Source organism: Schistocerca serialis, chromosome 3 (genome assembly GCF_023864345.2).
Source record: "Schistocerca serialis cubense isolate TAMUIC-IGC-003099 chromosome 3, iqSchSeri2.2, whole genome shotgun sequence".
NCBI classification, from domain to species: Eukaryota; Metazoa; Arthropoda; class Insecta; order Orthoptera; family Acrididae; genus Schistocerca; species Schistocerca serialis.
In genome coordinates this window covers 360151104-360173628 of record NC_064640.1, presented here as the reverse complement: position 1 = coordinate 360173628, position 22525 = coordinate 360151104, and the positions used below count along the sequence as shown (strand labels likewise).

Below are 22525 nucleotides of genomic sequence, written 5' to 3'. Positions count from 1 at the left end.
GCGCTTATGCAAGCAGTTATTCAGATTTTCATTGATTGATAAAGTTGTTGGATGGCCTCCTGAGGAATATCTTGCCAAATTCTGTCCAATTGGAATGTTAGATTGTCAAACTCCCAAGATGGTTGGAGGGCGCTGACCATAATGCTCCAGATGTCCTCAATTGCAGAGAGACCTAGTGACATTGCAGGCAAAGATAGGGTGGTTGACAGTCAGTTTGGTATCTCATCTGTGTCTGGGTCATCTCCAGAAACGTCTTCACTGATCACTGAGGCTTAATTCAAAGCAGGACTCATCACTTAAGGCAGTTCTGTTCTAGTCAATGAGACTCCAGGTATATTCTATGACCCATTTTGTTGCCATTCATGGCAAGCCATCCTGGGCTTACATTTCAGTAAGATGTTGCCCCCTCACATACAATGGGAGTTTCTACAGCTTGTTTTCATGCTTGCCAGACCCTACCTTGGCCACCAAGGTCGCTGGATCTCTCCCTAATTTAGAATATTTGCTGAATTATGGACAGGGTCCTCAAACCAGCTTGCGATTTTGATGATCTAATGTTACAGTTGGACAGAATTTGGTACAATATCACTCAGGAGGATGTCCAACAACTCTGTCAATCAGTGGAAAGCTGTAAAATTGCTTGTATATGTACCAGAGGTAGACTAATGCATTATTGACTTGCTCAATTTGTGAAGCTCTTTCTCTTGAATAAATCGTCCAATATTTCTGAAATTTTAATTATTTATTTGCCTGTACACATACATCATGTCTACGAATTTCTGTTCCATTTGGATAATTCCTTCATGGTTCTTTTTTGTATTTTGTCTTAAAGTGTGTTAACATTTATCTTCCACAAAATTCTTTAGAAACCAATGACTGAAAATTTGCTTCAGTTTTTTCTACGGATAAACAAATTACACTACAAATATTTATACTTCCTTTTACCTATTTTACTTTACAGTTTTACAGTCTGTTAGCATACTTGGTGGACAAGTCAGCATAGCTTTCCAGAAAATCTTCTTCATTACAAACTGAACTTCTGCTAAAATATAAAAATACGTACAAATGCAATGACCTTATAAACAACATGTCTCCTGCCAAATTTTCTCACTGTTTATTAACTTACAATTGTTTCAAAGCTAAAGAAAATTTGATTATCTATTTATTACCAGATAGGGCCCCTCAACTATACATCATTTATTACAAAATGTTTCTATTTTACTATTACTATTATGTTTATTTTATTTTCTTTGTCATACCACCATAATACTTCTAATAATACTTCTCAGGACACAAAAAATTCTTGCTACCTTCTTAATTATAAACACAAAAATACTTTTCTTCCCCTGTCCTATTCTTGTCAGTTCCACACAAAATACACCTCTAATTGTTTTGAGATAGTTTGCAAGACAACTTGACGAACATTCTTCACCTTGGAACATACATTCTTTTTTATACTTTATCCCAATTGCAAATAGATAAGACTTCTTCCAATGATAGTAGATTCAAGTTTACAATAAATGGATAACATACAACAGAAAATGAAGTAATGTCAGTAACTTGGGTACCCAGTGTTTGCCAGTCACATGACAATGTACAGACTGCATATGCCCTGAGGTCTTTCGATAATGCCTTACAATCAGTTGCTGCTTCATTCCCAAACTCATAATATTCCTCAGTGTCTTCTTTGCTCCTTCAATATTTTACAAGCAGATCATTCCTTTCCTCCTGTGTCATTCTTCCCACCTGGAAGTTGTTGCTCAATTTCTTGAAAATGCAGCCTATTCAGTTCTGCACAGGAGAGGCTAAAACACAAGTGATACATTTATGATATGAATAGGAGATAGTAAATAAGGCAGCATTAGAAATTTTTGAGTGTATATATTGGAAAAATTATAAATTGGTGGGTGGTGGTGCTTTTTAAGTACTTCGGTTCAGTCAGTTTGTATTTCATTTTATTGCAGTGCTTAGAGAGAAACACATTAGTGTTTGCATATTTTGTATGTCTTTATTCAGTAATATTTTATTAAATTATTTTATTTTATTAAATTGTATTCCAGGGTAACTCACCCTTAAGACAAATAATATTCATTTCAAAAAAAGTGTATTGCAAGAACAACATGTAGGGCTCAACCTTGACCATCTTGTATACAGCTCCTTAAGGAGTTAGTTATTATTTTAACTGCATGATCACAGTACATATTTCCTCTTATTAAATTTGCTGTAAATGATCCATTAGCATTTTGAACAAGTAATGATGTTCATAACTGCAACACTGGAAGAAACATTCACCTTCGTTATTCTTCATTAAAACTGACCACAGCTCAGAAAGTAATCTAGAGCTGTCACCAAAATCTTTAATCATTTACCCAGTAATATTATATACCTGACTAACAACAAAGATAAATGTGGAAGTAAGCTGAAAAAGTTCTTTTCTTCTATTCCCTGAAGTTTTTTATTTAGAAACTTAAAGATTATTTAGTGAAACATTGTTGCATAACTACTTGGGTTGTTAAACTAAATATCATTTACTGTAATGTGAATTCACTATAGAGCCACAGTTAAATGCCAGTTAACTTAATATGCTGTTAAATGTCTCATTTCACACAGTTACATCATATTCTGCAAAGTGACCTGTGGAAGATATAAATAACTAGTGAACCAACTTTTGACGTAGTGTTAGTTTGCATCCTTCTGTGTGTTTCTTTTATTGAGAGCATGGACCTGTTAGAGGCATAATTGAAATTACAGTCATGCATTAATGCATCTGATAATCAATTAGTCTAAAACTTAGCACTGAAAGCATGTTTATTATGAACACCAGAACAGAATTAACCTCATGGATAGATAGTGTTCCTGTTTATACAAACATTGAATATTTCAGAATATAAAAACAATATGAACATAAGAAGTTCAGAGAGCCTTCCACAAATGATAAAAACTCACCTTGAATCAGAGAAGCACTCTGGCCACTGGAGGGAAGATACTGGTGCTTCTCAACAGAAACAATCATTTGCTTTTCAGGAGAAAACTGTTGAAATTTTTGCAAAAGGATACATTCCAGGCAAAAAGCAACCACCACTGATTTTTAACAGTCAACTTCAAAGCACTAAGATTTTATCTTAAATCACTTATTGTGACAACCTTTTAATATTTACAGTTAATAGTTTACAAACAAAAAAGTTAGATGTGGTCCATTGTGATGATTGTGACAGAATTTCTATTTTTTCCCATCAAAAGATTACATTTGCAGTACAATGTGAAACAACAAAAAATTGAAACAAGCACATAAAGTTAGTTGCAGGGAAGGTGAGAGGTAGACTATGATTTATTGTAAATTTCAGTGTGTCCTTAAAAGACACTAGTTACAGCAAGTTTGTGCAAGGCATTCTTGTGTACAGCATGGGTTTCTGGCATTCTCACAAGGACAGAGTATAGGAAAACCCTGAAGTCATTCAGAGCTATGTTGGTAGATTTGTTAGTAGTTTATTCAGCTGTATGAGAGAGTTACAGAAGTGATTTGTAAGCTTAAATAGGAATTGTAAGTGGAAAGCAGGGGACCTTCCAGTAAAATTCTTATATGAATTTTTTTTGCAGGTTTTTGGGAGGTTCAGTCTTGATGGACAAACAGTTATATCTAGTAGCCAGACATTCCATATTCTGAAACATGCTAAAAATTATTTAAAAATTATTTTTGGGTCAGGTTTAGCTCCTGTTAAAAATATCAAAGTTGAGGAAATACTAGTTTTAATAGTTGTTAAAGAAGATATGGGCCTAACCTCACTCAAGGAACCATCATGGGTATCACCAAGAACAATTTGAAAAAAAGGAGCCCCTACAGGACTTACAAGTTGTAGTTGGGAGTGATATTTTTGTGTGACTACTCATAACTACAATTCAGAAATTTTATTTCAGCACCTCCTTAGTGGATATCTATATCTATATCTTTCCACCCCATAGAAAAAGTCAAGTAAGTTACAGTCTATTCTAGAACCCCATAAATATTTGCTTAAGACTTCACATGTAGCTCAGTAGTAGAGAACTGCAACCAGGATTGGGGTAAATGATTTAAAGTGTGTGGTTTGATAAAAATACGAATTTAAGAGTGGGTTTTTCTTACTCAATCACCATGAAAAAACAGGTGTAATTTTGGGACCTTGCCAACACATCAGGAGTTTCAGTAAAGCCTATAAAGTGCAGTTGCATGGACAATGCCATTAATTTACACTGTGCTGAACCATCCATGAATACACACTGAATACAGTATTTCTTTCTTCAGTTCAATCTTTCCAATTTCTTTCCTTTATTTCAATTCTAATTGCATAAACTAGAACTAATACATACCAGATCACCATGAACAAACTTATGTATCCAATGTACCAAGTGATGAATATAACCAGCTTTCAACTGAGAATTGTCTGAGAGTTGTTTGTATTCAGTTACTACATGTAAATTTCCTTATAAAATATGATGATTTATTTCCATGAGCATTTTGTTGGACTAGCTCTGAGATGCCAACAGTATGTCATTTACAGTCAAATAGTCAGATAATTTGTATATGTTACTGTTTCAAATAAAGAAACACCTGTGGTATGTGCATTACATAAAAGATTTCACAGCAACTTAAGAGAAGAGCCACATTCTTTAAACAGCAATTATCATTATGTATCATTACATAAAAGCCACAAACTGTACAGAAAACAATACTTCATCACAAAATGGTATTTCTGGAACAATTATGTCATTCATAGCAGCCTTAGTTCTTTAATTCCTAGCAAAGGAATACCACTAATGAATTAATCTTTTTTTTGTTTTTCTTTCTGGAATTGCAAAGTAGAAATCTTCATAAAATTAATAATGGACCCGTTTTAAACAATTGTTGGCCTATTCCATTACTCTCTTAGCCAGGAGAATTCTGGTTCCACACAAAGTTCCTATCTGATCTCACTGTGTATAACTACGTAGTCACACAAAGTAAGGTTCAAACTTATGAAACTATAGATTAATTGCAGACAAAACAGAGGCTAATAAAATAATATCTCATGCTATGACTGTGGTGACACAGGTGGCACAGAGCTCTGTTACTAAAATTATAATCAACAAAGAATGAAAATAATAAAAAATGGGGACTACTGAATTTTTGATGGTGATAATATAAATTAAACTCTTCCATGAAATCAATAATGCATCCTCCTTGGTAAGCACCAAGCACACTCACTGTGTGCTGTTCTACTGCAAAGAGAGCAACAATGAAAGTAACAGCAGGTATAAAGTGAGGAGTGGCTTGCTGAACTACTCAATACATGAGAATCATGTAATGAGGGGAATGTCATGTCAAAATAGTGTGTCAATCTGACATAAGTATCCATATACACACCTCTGGCACTGGGCAAACAAAACCCATGAAGGTTGCTTGCTTCAGACTTCATTGTACACACTACCATACTATGAATTGATTGTACTTTCCCACTTGATACATTCCTACATCTCATAAAAATCACAGATTTGACAATGAGTGCCTCCTGCTAACATGTTTTGTGAATTTTAAAAAAGTCATTGTCTGAATATTGCATGTGGCAACTGTTTCAGTTTTGATTAACTTTGTAAGCAGCTAACACCATTCCTCAAACTCTCACAGCTAAATTTTATAACTGCAATGTTGCCAGGATAAAATATGTAAGAAGCAAGGACATAGATCATGGAGACATTTTTATAATTGTGTTGTATTTTAACATTGTTAGAGGTAATAAGGAACATTTCTAGACTAGCTAAAATGGGCTTGGTGTTATAAGTTTCCTCATGCTGACATTCAAATTGAAGTTTTCTGAGGTTTCTCTAAATCAGTTCAAGCCAGTTCTGTGATGTTTACACCAATAAACTGTGATTAAATATCTCATACCTCAACATCCCCCACTTTCTTTCTCCTACTGATATAATCCTCTATACTGTCCAAGAATTTTAAATTATGACATTCCCTGTTTCTCTTCCTCATTCACTGCTTTTAATTAGTGCATAATTAAGACTGCTTTCCGCATAGCAGTTTACAATGACTGATGTCTGCTCAAACCCAATTGTCATAGATATCATATAAATGATTTTTATTAACTCATTAAATAATTCATTTATGAATATCTGACAGAAGACTTGGAAATGTTCACTTAAACACTGAACTATACAGGTGGCACATCCACTACCTATATAAGCTTCACAGCTATGAATTGTCTGTACAAATGACTCTCAACATGTTGGAGACATGTCTGCAGACAACTGTTTTTAAATTTTAATCTGTATGAACTGTGCATTTCCATTTTAGGTGTAACTGTTTTTTTTTCTGACAGTTATACTGCATCTAAAACAACATATTACCAGTTTTTAAAAAAGGATTGTTTTTAGTCTAAATCAAACAATGCAAAATCCCAGATGGAATAATGACAATATTATGAAAAGGATAGATGACCATTCATGATATAATTGTTGTCAAGTCTTTGAAGTAAACACTCCAAAAACGAATTCATGGAATCCAGATGCTGATGGCTCCAATTATGTAAGTATCAATATATCTCATTGTCTATACATGGACTGCTTAGGGGCCTCAGGATGGCATTAATAAGATGCCACAACTGGTTATCTAAATAAAATACCTTCTCAAAATGTACGGCTGCTTGGCAATTTTCCTTGGTAAGTACTTGACCAACCACTGTCCCGTACCAACAATGGATCAACAAAGATATAGTAGAGGTGATGAGTCACAGACAGGCACAACAAAAAGACTGCTAAAAAAGTGAGCTTTTGGCCAAAACTCCTTCTTCTAAAGTAGACTATACAACACATTCAAGCAAGCACAGCTCACACACACATGACCTTGGTGGTTATGCATGTTGAGTTGTGCTTGCATGAATGTGTGTGTGTTGCCTACTTTAACTGAAGGCCTTTTGGCTGAAAGCTCACTTCCTTAGCTGTCTTTTTCTTGTGCTCATAAGCGATTGAACATCTCCACTATAAGGTGAATAGCAGTCTATCCTTTTCATAATATTTTCCTTGTTACTTGATATCTCTTTCTATAAGAGTCATTTCAAGAAAACTGTGCAATGGGCATCCAGTAGTTTTACCTGAAAGCTTTTAACAGAGTCTGCTTATGAGTATGGCATTTGTGAATGACATTTGCAAGACAAACACAATGTATATATTTTGTGTAGATGGTGATGAGCTATAGACTGGCATCTAGCAACAGCTATAAAATGATTGCAGGAAATGAGGAATACTTCAGCCACCTGCATGTACCTGCAAGGTATTCCATGACCTCATTGGTACAGCGCTTATGTCCAAATGAGTTTGGTTCCAGTTGTGACAGAGATAAAGGTCTTTATTCAGGTTTTTAATGACTCTCATCTAAGGAGCAGTCCTATCACACTAACCTGGGGCACTCCTGATGGTACCCTTGTCTCTGACGAACACTCACCATCGAAGATAGTGTACTGGATTCTAATACTTAAAAAATCTTCAAGCCACTCACATATCTGTGAACCTATTCCACATGCTTGTACCATCATTAACAATATGCAGTTGTGCACCATTTCAAATGCTTTTCGGAAATATAAAAATATGGAATTTGCTTATTGCACTTCATTCGTAGTTCACAGGATACAATGTGTCAAAAGGGCAAGCTGAGCCTCACATCAGCAATGCTTTCTAAAACCATGCTGATTCATGGACAGAAGCTTTTCTGTCTCAAGGAAATTTATTATATACAAACTGAAAATATATTCCATTATCTGTCTTTTCAATATACATTGCACGACTCACTAAAGATGTCATAACTTTCTACTTCAGCTTAAGCCAGCTCCTGATCCCATGAATATTCTGAGTGTGAGAAATTTCCTGGATGGCAGTAAATTTGGGAACTTTGTTACAAATGCTTTGACAATTTACTGATAAAATTTTATTAGAGTAGATACACCAAAAAGCTGCTTATAACAAAATTTATGATGACATTTTGAGAGTTGAAGTGTCTTTACTCAGGACACTGTCTGATTTCACCATCTGTGTGTCATCTGGTGAGTGTTTATCAGAGTTTGGGGATATGTGTGGCTGTTTGTGTGAATGTGTGCACAATTGTTAGAGAAAAAGCTAGTGCTCGAAAGCTAGTGTGAATGCTGTTCTGTTTCCTTGTATGGGTTATTGTGCTCCACACCTGAGTCCACTGTAAGTGCATGGTTCCCTTTCCCTTATTTTACATATTCCTCCATCAAGGATTTGACATAATGGTAAAACACTGGTTGAGATATGCTGAGAATATGAACTAAAGATCATTAATGGATACTTTCAAAATAAAAATATTAATAAATTGATTTTGTTTCAACCTGCATGACAACTTAAGACCATAAAAGATTACATTATGTTAAGGGCAGGCAAAGATCCCCACCTTGGGGGTATGGGTGTAAAGATATATAAAGGAGGGGAATTTGGCACTGAGCATCTTTTGCTGAAGGCAGAAATCTTAGTTAGGTATAAAAAAACAGAGAACACTCAAAATACAAACAGTGCCTATGATGAATGAAAATATAGCCCAGAACTCTTGAAGGATGAGTCCATACAATTCCTGTATGAGTTATATTTGGCAAAGAAAATAAGAAAGTTAAAGGAAGGCTCAGCAGAAGTTATGTATGAACAGCCAAAAAATTATTATGTAGGCTACCTATGAAGCTTTAGGTCTGATCCCTAAAACACAGGTGCCACATCAGTTGATGTCATCAGCTTCTGAAGGACATGAGCATGATAAATGGAACACAAATGAAAAATCTTACCTACTGCAGGTCAGGATGAATGGAAACTGTTTGTTAGAATCAGAATAGAGGAGAAAAAAGGATAATAAAAGCTAAACATTAATTTGGGCAAAGTAATGTGAGGAAGTAGAGAGAGATATATATACGAGAAGCAAAATTGCAAATAGCCTGGAACAGCAAAGGACCTAAAAAAAAGAAGAACAATATAAATATGCCACTGATAAAGCTGAAAAATGGGTGAAATACTATGAAAATATGTTAACAGAAGACTGAGAAGAGTTCATGCATATGGAAATCATGTAGGAACAAAGAGGTATAGAGCTAAGTATGTGCTTGAAAGATTACAAAAATCAGTCAAACAGTGGAAACTCCAGGTAGGATTATCAACAATATAGGAAAGCACAGATTGCTACTCACCATAAAGGAGACATGTTAATTTGCAGACAGGCACAATTAAAAAGACACAATAGCTTTCAGCAGCAAAAGAAAACACACACAATTTATACACACAAGCAAGCACACATCATGCTGACATGACCACCAACTCCAGCATCTTGGGCCAGGATGCAACTATCACTTGGGATGCAGGCAGTAATTTCAAGGGGGCAGGGAAGGGGAAGGGATAGTAGTGTATAGGCATGGAGAGACAGAAGCACTGTCTGGTGGAGTATGTAGGGACTAGAATGCCTAGCTGACCTTTTCAACATGCCACATGCCCAAAAACTCCCCACCAACTCTTCACCAAATCCAGAGGAAAATCATTCCTGTACAAGTTTCAGTTCTATCCAAAGGCCTCACCTTAGCTCCACACACAGATTTAACCATTCTGGACTTGTCAAAGACCTACTCTCCTTCTCCTAATCCCTGCAATGAAAGCACTTCTTTGCTGCCAGTCTCTCCAACCAAAACCATTCTAATTCCAACATTGAACCCTGCCTCTTCCAGTTCATACCACCATCCAACTGTTATCCTCCCTCCCCCTTCCACCTAACCCCCCTGTTCACCTTCAAGGAATTCCTTACCTCCAACTTAGCCTCACCATCCTTCCCCAGGTTCCATCATAAGAAAACAAACTTTTCAGTAGAAGAAAGAATAGTCACATACAACCTCAAAACAAATTCTAATCTAATCATCCTATCTGCAGACAAAGGTTACACCACTGTTTTATGAATCACAGTGACTATCTGGTGGAAGGCCTCCTCCAATTATCTGACTCCTGCACTTATAAACTCTGCCAGAATTATCCCATTCCAGAAGTCCAACATAACCTCTAATCTCTGTTTAAAGCTTTAGGCCCTTTCCAGAACCTCTCCCCTGAACCGATTTCCCTTTTCACCCCTATGACACCCTGCACACCCACCTTCTACATGCTCCCCAAAATCCACAAACCCAACAATCCTGGATGCCCCATTGTGGCTGGTTATTGTGCCCCCACTAAATGAATTTCAGCCCTCATTGACGAACATCTCCAACTAATTACCCATAATCTATCCTCCCATGTGTAAGACAATAATCACTTCCTTCACTGACTGTTCACCATCCCAACCACTTTACCTTCTGGATCCCGAACCTCACTGTTGATGCAACCTCCCTATACACCAACATCCCTCATGTCCCTGGTCTTACTGCATTTGAACACTACCTTTCCCGGTGTCCTTCAGACTCCAAAATCACTACCTCATTCCTCATTCAAGTTAATAACTTTATCATAACCCACAACTACTTCTCCTTTGAAGGGAAGGTACATAAACAAATTTGTGGCACAGTCATGGGCATGCACATGGCACCCTCCTAAGCCAACCTTTTTACAGGCCATCTAGAGACCTTCCTAGCCTCCAAAACCCCAAATCCCTAGTCTGGTTCAGGTTCATTGATGATACCTTTATGACCTGGACTCAGGACAAAGACACCCAATGTTTGTTCCTTCACAACCTCAACACTTTCCCTCCAATCCACTTCACATGGTCCTCCTCAACACAGTGTGCCAGCATCCTAGATGTTAACCTTCTACTCACTGATGGATCCATCTGCACCCCTGTCCACATTAAACCCACCAACCACCAATGATACCTGCAATTCAACAGCTGTCATCCCTCTCACACTGAAACAACCCTCCCGTACAGCCTGGCCACCTGGGTATGGCACATCTGCAGTGACAAGAACTCCCTTGCTCAGTACACTGAGGGTCTCACCAAGGCCTACACAGACAGACACTACCCCCAGACCTAGTCTACAAACAGATCTCCTGTGCCATTTCCCTTCACACCCTGAATCCTCCCACCATCCCCAAGAACCAGCCACAAAGGAGTGTCCCATTCGTCACCCATTACCAGCCTGGATTGGAACAACTGAACCATGACATTTGCCAAGGCTTACCTATTGTCATGCCTTGAAGTGAAGGACATCCTTCCCAAGATACTTCCCATCACTCCTAAACTGGTGTTCTATCATCCACCCAACCTCCACAGAATCCTAGTCCATCCCTATGCCACTACCAATCCCAATTCCTTGCCACTAGGATCATATCCCTGTGGAAGAACCAGGTGCAAGACCTGCCCAATCCACCGACCCAGCACTTCCTATTCCAGTCCTGTTACAGGTTTATCATACTTGATGAGGATCTGGGCCACTTGTGTAAGCAGCCATGTCATTTACCAGCTCTGCTGTAATCATTGTACAGCTTTTTATATTAGTATGACTACCAACCAGCTGCCCACCAGGATGGACAGCCATCGCCAAACTGTGGCCAAGAGCAAAGTAGATCACCCTACGGCACAGCATGCACTTAAACATAACATACTTGATTTCAATGGCTGCTTCACTTCTTGAGCTATCTGGATCCTTCCCTCCAGCACTGCTTTTCTGAACTACTCAGATGTAAGTTATCCTTACAACATTTTCTCCAACCCTGTAATTATCTTGGCCTCAGCCTATAATAACATACTGTCCCCACACTCGCCACCCAACAGTTTCCACCCCCTCTGTCCCATCATCTCCTCCCCATTCTTCTCTCCCACCATGTTTATTTGCTGCCCTCTACAAACATACTTGCTCATCTTTCTCCACTCTTCTCCTCTCTCGCTCCTCTCCTTTCTCACTCCTCTTTTGCCCACCTCCCTGCACACTCCAGCAGACAGCTTTTGTCTTTCTCCCCACCCATACACTGCTGTCCCATCCTCTTCCCTGCCCCCTCTAGATTGCTGCTTGAATCCCACATCATAGTAGCATTCTGGTCCGAGATGCTGGAGTGGGTGGTCATGAATGCATGAAGTGTGTTTGCTTGTGTATATGAATGGTGTGTGTTTCTCTTTTTCTCATTAAGGCTGTGGCTGAAAGCTTTATGTATCTTTTTAACTGCACCTGTCTGCAACTTAACATGTCTTATTTATGGTAAGTAGCAATCTGTCTTTTCCTACATTGTTAAAAATGAGTCAAAAGTATGAAAAATGGAAATTCTCCATGAGAAATTCCCATTGAGCTCATAAAACATGCAACAGAAGACACCCTAAAAATAAGTCAACTTACTTATAACAAAATTTTGATCAAATAAGATGACCCCCAAAAGAATTGAGCAAAGCATACATGATGCCATTCATGAAAAAGAATCAAAGAATAGCAACTACTACAGTGGGATTGCCATTACTGCATCAGAGGGAAGGATGAATGGTTGAATTATAAAAGAAAATCTGGGGATGAAGTTCTAATAAGAGAAGAACAAAGAGGCTTTACTGCAGTCCAATCTGTACAGATAGCATATTTATATAAAAGAAACTGTAGAAATTCACAGATTTTTTAAAAAAGTATATAAAACTACCAATAAAAATCTATATTGCTATCTTGATAAGAGCACAACAAATATGATATATGTAGCTACAACTCAAAAGTTTACAAGGGATTAGAGATGAGAATTAAAACAGGAGAAGAAATCTCCCAAGTAATATGAACAGTCACATGCCTTAGACAAGGGTGCTGTATATCACCTATTCTTTTTAAATATTATCTTAATAAATTTCTTGAAGAATGGGCAAAAAAGTGTCGAGGAATGGGTCTAAACACAGATGGGGATTACCTATCAAGTTCTCTGTCACTAATAATCAAATAATATTGGCTGCTGATGATTATGATACAGAGTACATGATGAAGAAAATCTTAGAAGCATACAATAAAGATTGACTAACAACAAATTTTTATGAAACAAAATATCTTCGTATAGGAAGTTAACTACATGACATTATAATAGATGGAAGTTATAATCTCAAATTAGGGTTCCAGTAAACAAGAAATAAGACATGGGACAAGGCAAGCCTAAAAAGCAGTCAATAAAATGAATTATATCCTTTGCTCAAATAAAATTAAAAAACAAAGTTATAAGAATTAATAATTCAAAGCATTTGTTTATATGGAGCATAATCCTGGAGAATATCAAAAAAAGATGGAAAAGACTTGAAGCTGTGCAAATGGATTTTTCGAGAAGACATTGCAGGGCTTCAGGGTGAGAGTATATTCCACATAAAGAGATCAGGAGGGAAATGAACACTCCGGAATTCATCACTGAAGAGGTGAAAAACAGCATTTAAAATCATATGGGCATGTGATAAGATTAAGGGATGAATGATGACTGAAAAACTTACTAGGTGTCGACATACATAGAAGGCAAAAAGAGGGAGATCCTGAGTAAGATGGATAAATCAAATGGAGGAGGACATGGAATTAAGAAATTTGAAAGAAGATTTATAGGAGGATCAAGAGGCTTAGTTGCAAAGGTTGTGAGAAAGAGCCTAAAGAGCTGAAAAAAACCTGTAATTATATCATTAACACAGAATGTTATAAATAGACAATAATTAGATTTATTTGTGTAGCAGTTTCATTAGATGGTTGAATAATACATTTACTACTATGGTGGACTTTGTTCCTAAAGTTTTTACCATTGACTCTTAATAAGATCATCATCCTTAACAATTCCAACCATATGAACATGAACACTATCTTTGTCCACTGCTAACTTAATACAAAATCATTGTCAAATCAAATAAAATTAAATAACATAAAATCAACATCAAAACACTTTACCTATTACAAGGCAATATGTTTTTTGTACAACATGTAGCATTATATGCATGATTTCTTTAATATTAGTACTTGGAGTGATTTAGGAAAAGCATGACAAGTTTATATCATGATGATCAGAAAATTATTTCAACTGTTCATCGCCCAGTTGGCAACATTCAAGTGATGTGTGACATAATTTCAGTTAGTTAATAATACTAGAAGCATGTACATGATACTCAGTCTTTCCCTTCAATCTCTCTCTCTCCCTCCCTCCCCCTCTCTCTCCCATCTCCCTCCCACCCACCGTCCCTCCCTTTCTCCCACTCCCTCCAGCCTTACCACTTCCCCCCTTTCCCTCTTTCTATCTCTTATTTTATTTTTATGGACACCATTTTACCATAGTACTCTTCTATGATGCACTTTGCTCTGCTCATACATACTTCATACTATGCACTGAAAGATACTTATCTTACATAAATGAAACTATAATTTGAAGACTGACTGATCTCAGAGTGCAGTTATTGCAGTTCAAATATACAAATTAATGGAGTTTTAGTCAAAAACCCATGAGTTTTGTCTTTCAGCCATTGTGAAGGCTATTATCCAGTTATTTTTTCCTGGTCGACTGACCTCCATCCCACAACCATAATGATCATACAAGGGTAACTGTTGAGAAATGCTAGGTTCAAAATGGTTCAAATGGTTCTGAGCACTATGGGACTTAACATCTGAGCTCATCAGTCCCCTATCACTTAGAACTACTTAAACCTAACTAACCTAAGGACATCATACACATCCATGCCCAAGGCAGGATTCGAACCTGCGACTGTAGCAGTTGCGCGGCTCCAGACTGAAGTGCCTAGAACCGATCGGCCACACTAGCCAACTGAGAAATGCTAGTAACAGCTTTAAAATATTATTATAATCAGTTTCATTTCTTATATATTTTTATTAACAACAAATTTTAATTTCTTTATTTGTTGATTAATGACATCATTCTTGCATCTGCTGGTTGTTCTGTGTATGTGCGTGCACTATATTCCTCATAACCACACTGCAACTCTCATCCATGTAAAATTTGCATTACATAGATGGTTGATTTTTAATATTAGTGTGTTGAAGCCTCAAAGTAGATCTATCTAACAATCTCTCTTAAAAAGTTTTGAAGTTATGTTCTTGTATATATCATAAATGGCTTCAGTGTTCACATGTTACCATACTACTTAATGACATGAACGGAAGTTTTTTCTTATTAGAGTGGTTAATTAACTCACATAGAAATCTGTAGTCTTTGTTTGCTATAGAATATTGTAGCTGGATTTGAAGTAAAAATATTAACAAATTACTTCCTAAATAATACTGCAAAATACACCTTTTTTCTTAAATAAAACCAAGATAGGTTTAAAGGTGTGTAACCATAACACAGATTTCTTGTGACCAATCAAACTAGGTGTGTTCACCTGCAAAATACACTGAGGAGCCAAAAAATCTGGTACACCTCCCTAATATCATGTAGGGCCCCATGCAAAAGTGCCACTAAACAATGACATGGACTCAACTAATGTTGAAGTAGTGCTGGAGGCAACTGACACCATGAATTCTCCAGAGCTGTCCATAAATCTATAAGAGTACGAAGGAGTGAAGACAGCATATTACAAAGTATCCCAGATATGCTCAATAATGTTCATGTCTGGGGAGTCTGATGGTCAGCAGAAGTGTTTAAACTCAGAAGAGTATTCCCGGAACCACTCTGTAGCAATTCTGGACATGTGGGGTGCTGCATTGTCCTTCTGGAATTGCCCACATCCATTGGAATGAACAATGGGCATGAATGGATGCAGGTTATCAGACAGTATAATAGTCACCTGCTGACATGCAGGGTCAATGCATTCATGATATTGTCTCCATACCCAAACATGTCCATCCACTCAATACATTTTGAAACGAGACTTGTCCAACAAGGCAACATGTTCCCAGTCATCAACAGTCCAACATCAGTGTTGAGGGGCCCAGGCAAGGCATGAAGCTTTGTGTTGTGCAGTCACCAAGGGTACATAAGTGGGCCTTTGGCTCCAAAAGCTCATATCAATGATGTTTCATTGAATTGTTCACATGCTGTCACTTTTTGATGGGCCAACATGGAAATCTGCAGCAATTTGTGGAAGGGTTGCATTTCTGTCATGTTTATCAACTCCCTCCAGTCATCATTGGTCCTGTTCTTGCAGGATCTTTTTCCAGCTGCAGCGATGCTGCAGATTTGATATTTTACCGGATTCCTGATATTCACAGCACACTCATGAAATAGTCGTATGGGAAGATCCCCCCGTCATCTCTACCTCAGAGATACAGCATCCCATTGCTCATGTGCAACTATAACACCACATTCAAACTCACTAAAATCTTGTTAACCTGCCTTTCTGGCAGCAGTAACTGATCTAACAACTGTGCCAGACACTTGTTGTCTTATATAGGCATTGCCGATTGCAGTGCCATTTTCTGAATATTTACATATATCTGTATTTGAATACAGATGCCTGTACAAGTTTCTTTGGCACTTAAGTGTATAAATATTTATACATCTGTGACATTCATGTTGTAACACTCCAGTTTCGTTATACATTAATGCAAATATATTGGGTGAGAACTCACTAATGCCATGCTCAAGACCATCAGAACCAAACAATGCTCACAGGTTAAGAACTTAGTGTAATGCTTCATCATTACACAATCATTTATGAAAACAGTATTATTTATATGCATATTAATTTCTCTAGATCTGTCACAGGAAGATTCCTCACTCTGCTGACAGGGGATCAAGAAGTGTCATAAAATACTGCTACACGTTGTAGGAAACATAATTGATTCAACATACATGTGAAACATCCTTCAACATATTTATCAATGTACATTTGTGTTACTCTCAGTTGGATTCAAAATATAACTTTATTTGTCTAAAGTAAGTTGCGCTCAGTATAATTTGTTTTTGAATCTCTTATAAGTTTACAAATCATATTTTCTGGTACCTACTCAAAAAAAGTTTTCTATGGCTCTGCCTGATTTTTGACTTAGCTCAGGCATAACAAAGTTCAGTAATCTTTCTTCATGAGTGAGGAAAAGCTGAAACCCAATTATGCATGAAATAAAGGAAAGAAATGCTAACAAAAAAATCAAACTTCAATTACTTTTCAAATTAATTTCAGCATTCCTTAATATATGCTGCTGGAAAAAAACTTAGTACATGCTTTTAGAGGTTTCCAGTTCAGTCAAGAATTATTGTTGCAAAAGTGCATGTGGAGTACTTGAAATGAGTACATTTGCAGATCAGTAGCACAAGCGGTTCTAAGGTTCCAGCTATCAACCCTTCCTGAAACACCCATATTAGTATGTGGTGTAGCCTCCATGGGCAGGCACTGATTCTGGTATCCAGTCGATCATACAGATAGTGAATGCTGTCCTGAGATACATTATTCCATGCTTTCTAGGCCTGTTCATGTAGATCTGTTAGAGTTGTTGGTTGATGAGTCACATGAATCACTTCTCATGCTATCATATCCCATATGTGCTTGATGGGAAATAAGTGTGGAGATCATTCTCACTATGGAATTTGCTGCACATCTTGCAGAGCACATTGAGTTTCACAGGCTGTGTGTGGGTGGGCATTACCCTGTGGTGTGTGGACATCTAGAACCTATCTACACATGTGGGCGTGTTCATGTGACCACTGACACCAGCATTGTTGCACAATTCATGCAGTACATCCAATATGAGTGCCAATTCTCCAAAAGGACCATCCCACTACTCAGGAAGACCCTTTCAAACTTGCTCAGTTGGCTGTAGGAATCATAAGTGCAGCTGCTTGCCTCACATGTCTGCACCACACTGAGCCTTCTGGCTGTGAGCATTCTCTAGTAAAAGGCACTCTGGTAGCTATGCCACCATGCTGTCTGTTGGCAGATAATATTAAAATCATTACCAGTACATCTACTATCTGCCAGGTGCTGTCATCGTATCATAATGGAAACCTTCTTTCAGGGTGTAATCTTTTTCTGCTGGTGTGTTTAGTGCAACATGAAATTAATTTGAAAAGTCTGTCTACATAAAATAAAATTCCTAGATTTTTACTACATGATTTTCTCATTTTTCATCAAATGAAAACCATCAGTTTAAGAGGAACTGACTCACTTTTCAAACCATGTGAGAATCACTAAGTACAAAGTTACAATTGATAGAATACTGTTTAACCATTTTACAGACTATATTATCAATTCACTAATATATTCCAACAGAATTTAAAGTGTTGTGCTCTGTGAGTAATTTTACATATTGCCAGAACACATGTATTTGGGTTATGACTTAAAATTCTAATCCACATTAGCTTTATCAATCTTGTTAATAAAAGGTGCTGGAGAGAATACTTTAGTGTCTGGAAGCTATTTTTCAGTACCTATGTAATCCATTATTAATATCTCAAATGTTTTCTCATTTCTCAGTTCCAAACACAAAGTATTCTTTCATTAATTTTAGGAACAAAACATTTAGTTACCATAAGTGAGTATCCATTGTTCTTTATTTTCAAATAGTGAGCTACAGGAAACCCTTTTGAACAATTTCTGTGATCTTACTTCGATTTACTTTGTCTCTCATATCAAGCAGTAATGTAATGTTTTCTTTGACAGTTACCTATTGAAGTCCCAATCTTACACAAATACTCTGTGTGTGCTTTTAAGTACCTCATACTTATAGTGCAAATACAGCAGTGAAAGTGAATTAAAGTGTAACACTACCTGCATAAAACAGAATTAGAATGTTAATAATTTCATTGACTACAGCATTCACGCACCTTACTCCACAGATTGTGATGACTGATTTCTTTATCTGATGAATACAGCTTTTGACAGATATAGATGTGGCCAATTTGCATATAGAATACAGAAATCATGGATTAAGATTATTATTGTTTTAAATTCAGTGTTGATATTCTTCATCATATTTTTGTTTTATACAATAATGATGGTGAATTACTGACACATAGTTATGATTCTGTCCAGAATTCATCTCTGAGAAGCAGTCAAGAGGATTTCCCTTGGCCTAGTGATATCCAGCAGTGGAGCAGTTCAGATAGTGGCACATCTAACCAGCTTCGTGCAAATCTACTTCATGAAAGGGATAGGAGGTAAGATTGAGTTAATTAGCTTAATGTTAATACATCAATTGAAAGAAACATTTTGTGTACCTTCTCAGCATCAGAAAAGAAGTGCTGTTCAGTGTCTAATTGCTGTAAGAGGTGGGTCAGGTGATGTAATTGCAGGAGAGAGAGAGAAAGAAGTAGCAAGGTTCAGGCAGAGGGTGTGGCTACTGGGGACACAGAGAGAAACCGGTGGGCAAGGAATACTTGTGCAAGGGCAGCACTAAGCTTCCACATGGGAGTATATGAAATCAGGAGATGAAGATGAAAAAATGATCACCTTAGAGACAGATGATTCAGAAGACATTGTGAAAGTAGGGAGGAAGAATGGGTCATGAACAAAAGTAAAATGTGAGAAGGAGGGAACAGAATGAAGTTAAGAATATTTGGCTGAGTAGTGTATGAAAGAGTGGGTACAGCTGTGAAGCTGAAATAGCAAATTGAATATAGGAAATAATGGAGTCTGAGGAACATCCAGAGTACAGTAGGGTCTGTTGGAGGGTTAGTAAACACCTGTACAATTAAGAAAAGTTGGTGCTTGAATGAGGGAAGGAGAAGTATCTGTTGTCTTCCAGCATACAGTCCTCTGTTCCCATTCAACTGTACAAGATGAGTATAGTTAAAGTCAAACTTTCAAAACGCTGTAGAAATAACACCACTTGTCAGAATGATGTCAAATTGCAATGGAATATTATTGGAGAAGGGGGAAAACGTATGGCAGAAGATACAAATAGTGTGAAAATTGATCAATAGATGGCACTGTATGTGTCATAATATGCAAATGAAAACACCTGACATGCGCACAACCCATTTAAGTTGGTATAAACACATGAGGTACACAGCTTTTCCTCCTTTCGTGTCTGCAATGTTCGCTGTCTCAATGCAGGATCACGCTCTGCTTGTAAAGCTGTATTACAAGAATTATAACTGTGCACACATCGCCTTGCAGAAGTTCTTGACAATGAAGGGCTTGAAAAAGAAATTGCTCTGATGACTGCCACAGGTCTGGAGAAAATGATTCAGAAATTTGAAAAGATGGGTTCTTTTTATGTACAGCCTGGTAGAAGGAGGAAACAAATTGATTTGATGTCAGTGGAAGCAGTGGCCACAGCAGTGCAGGAGGAGACAATTGGTAGTGTGCAAACGTGTAGTGCATGGAGAATTGCCCAAACATTGGACATACCCTTGAGCACGGTGCGTAAAATCCTATGAAAAATCCTTCTTAGCTATCCATTCAAAATTACCCATGTGCACAAGTCACAAGTTGCTTGCTGTTGACCTGCCAGTAAGAGAGACCTTTGCTTTAGAATTTCTTGCTCACATGGAAGTGGACAATGATTTTCTGTGGAAGATTTTGTGGACAGATGAAGCCCACTTCCATCTGACAGGATATGTCAATACACAGAATTATCGAATATGGGCAACAGAAAATCCTCACGCAAATAAACCAGTACCACTTCATCCTGAAAAGGTTGCTGTGTGGTGTGGGTTTATGGCATCAGTTATCATAGGGCCATATTTTTTTGAAGAGACAGGTGCTACCAGTCCCGTTACCTGTACCACCACTGGTAAGTGCTATGAGTGTCTTTTGTGCACACACATCATTCCAGCTCTCCAGCAGCAGGGATGGGATCATTTTTGTGCAAGATGGCACTCATAAACACATTTCAAATCAAGTTAAGCAGCTGCTGAAGCACCATTTTGCAAATGCTAGAATTATCAGCCACTATTTCCTAACAGCCTGGCCATCCTGCTCACCTGATCTTAATCTGTGTGACTGCTGGCTGTGGGGCAGATGTTGTGTTCAGTGTTCCAATTGCAAACTTAGCTGCATTGAAGGCACACATTGTGCAACACATTCTGAACGTGATCTCAGAAACACTTGGCTCAGTTGTGGAACATGCTATTTCTCGACACAAAAGTTTTCTGTGTATGGTACTGCATCATAATGTAAAAACTACTGCTGCTGGAGAAAAACCAATGTTTGAGCCATGGTTGCAGTGGCGTTCTAATTACCCAGGCCACTGCAACCATGGCTGAAACATTGGTTTTTCACCAGCAGCAGTAATTTTTACATAATGACGCGGTACCATTCGCAGAAAACTTTTATGTCAACTGACTCTGGCCGAGGAAGCCTAAGCAATTACATGCTTTTTCTCGATTTCAACTTGTTGCAGAAAATGGTGGACAACATATTGAACATGTTTTTGTGCATGTCACATGGAAATTAACAATCCAGTTTGATTCTAATTGATGCTTTTTATGCATTTTTTGGCGTCAGGACAATTAAAAACCAATGTAAGTAATGTGTTTTGCATTGTTTTTGGCCTCAGGAGAATCAAAAACCGATGTGACTGATGCTTTTTATGTGGTTCTTGGCCTCAGGACAATTAAAAACCCATGTGAGTGCTGCTTTTTATGCGGTTTTTGGCCTCTGGATAATTAAAAACCTATTTTTCCCATCCGATGTGGTATCACCTTCCTATGGTGGATGGGCTTATGTAACTAACAGTATCTCACCTGTACACCCATTCACACTGAGTAGTACAATTTGTTTAACATCAACACCTTAGGCATTGTTGTATAATTCATCTGTCATTTGTAGTCGACCACTATTAAATTCTGATGCTTAGAGTGCCATATACTGCTACATTTTGTAACTATTTATTTTTCTTCTGCCTTACGTTTTGCCCCTTCTCCGATAATATTCCATTGCAATTTGACATCATTCTGACCAGGGGTGTTATTTCTACAGCAGTTTGAAAATTAAACTTTAATTATAATCACCCTGTATATGTCTCATCTCTTTTCTGCTCACTTCTCTACACCAATTAAATGCAAACTTCTCCGAACCCATGATTTTAGCTTCATATTTAGTTTTAGTTTTCTCCTTTCACTATGCATTTTTTGGCCCATTCTCCCACTCTTGGTTCTCTATGTGCACTCGTCAGACCACAACATATACTCTAAGACAAGAAAAACATGATGCACCACAAAGGAGTTATGCAGATTTCTCACAAGTTGATATTCATACATATACTGACAGAAAATGCAAAACTGTAATCTTTGACAGCCGATAAATGAATGTGAGATGCTGCAGTATAATTTGTTTGCACACCTTGCAATGATAGTAAACAGGGGACATGTCGACTCCAGGGCATAAAGTCTTTGCAAATTTCATTCTTTGTACTCAACTGGACAGTAGCTATGTCTCACAGGCAGACAGGTGAACAATATATGCAGGGACATGTAGTTGGGCTCAAAAAAGCTGGTTGGAGTAATCGGCTAGTTGTTCAACATTTGAATACAAGTGATGCAACTATTCAATGGTGTTGGCAGGAATGAGTGATCCATGACTGAACACACTGTCAGGAAGGAAGCAGTCAACCTAGAAAGATGACAGAATGCGAAGACTCTGCAATTGTCAGAGAGGCAGTCAGAGACCCAAATTCCTCATTATCATCAATACAATGTGCAACTGGTGCTACATTGATGACAAGGACCATTA

The 22525-nt window shown here is 37.5% G+C and overlaps 1 protein-coding gene across 7 annotated transcripts in view; it reads left to right on the top strand.

The window, feature by feature from the left end:
• The window catches only part of LOC126470165 (cAMP-regulated phosphoprotein 21), a 1039480-nt gene that overhangs the window by 831617 nt on the left and 185338 nt on the right, over positions 1 to 22525 (top strand). For all 7 annotated transcript variants that reach the window (XM_050097798.1, XM_050097794.1, XM_050097797.1 and 4 more), the window contains one exon: positions 18881 to 19005. In XM_050097798.1, coding sequence (XP_049953755.1) covers positions 18881 to 19005 — 125 coding nt within the window. The remainder of the gene's footprint in view (positions 1 to 18880; positions 19006 to 22525) is intronic.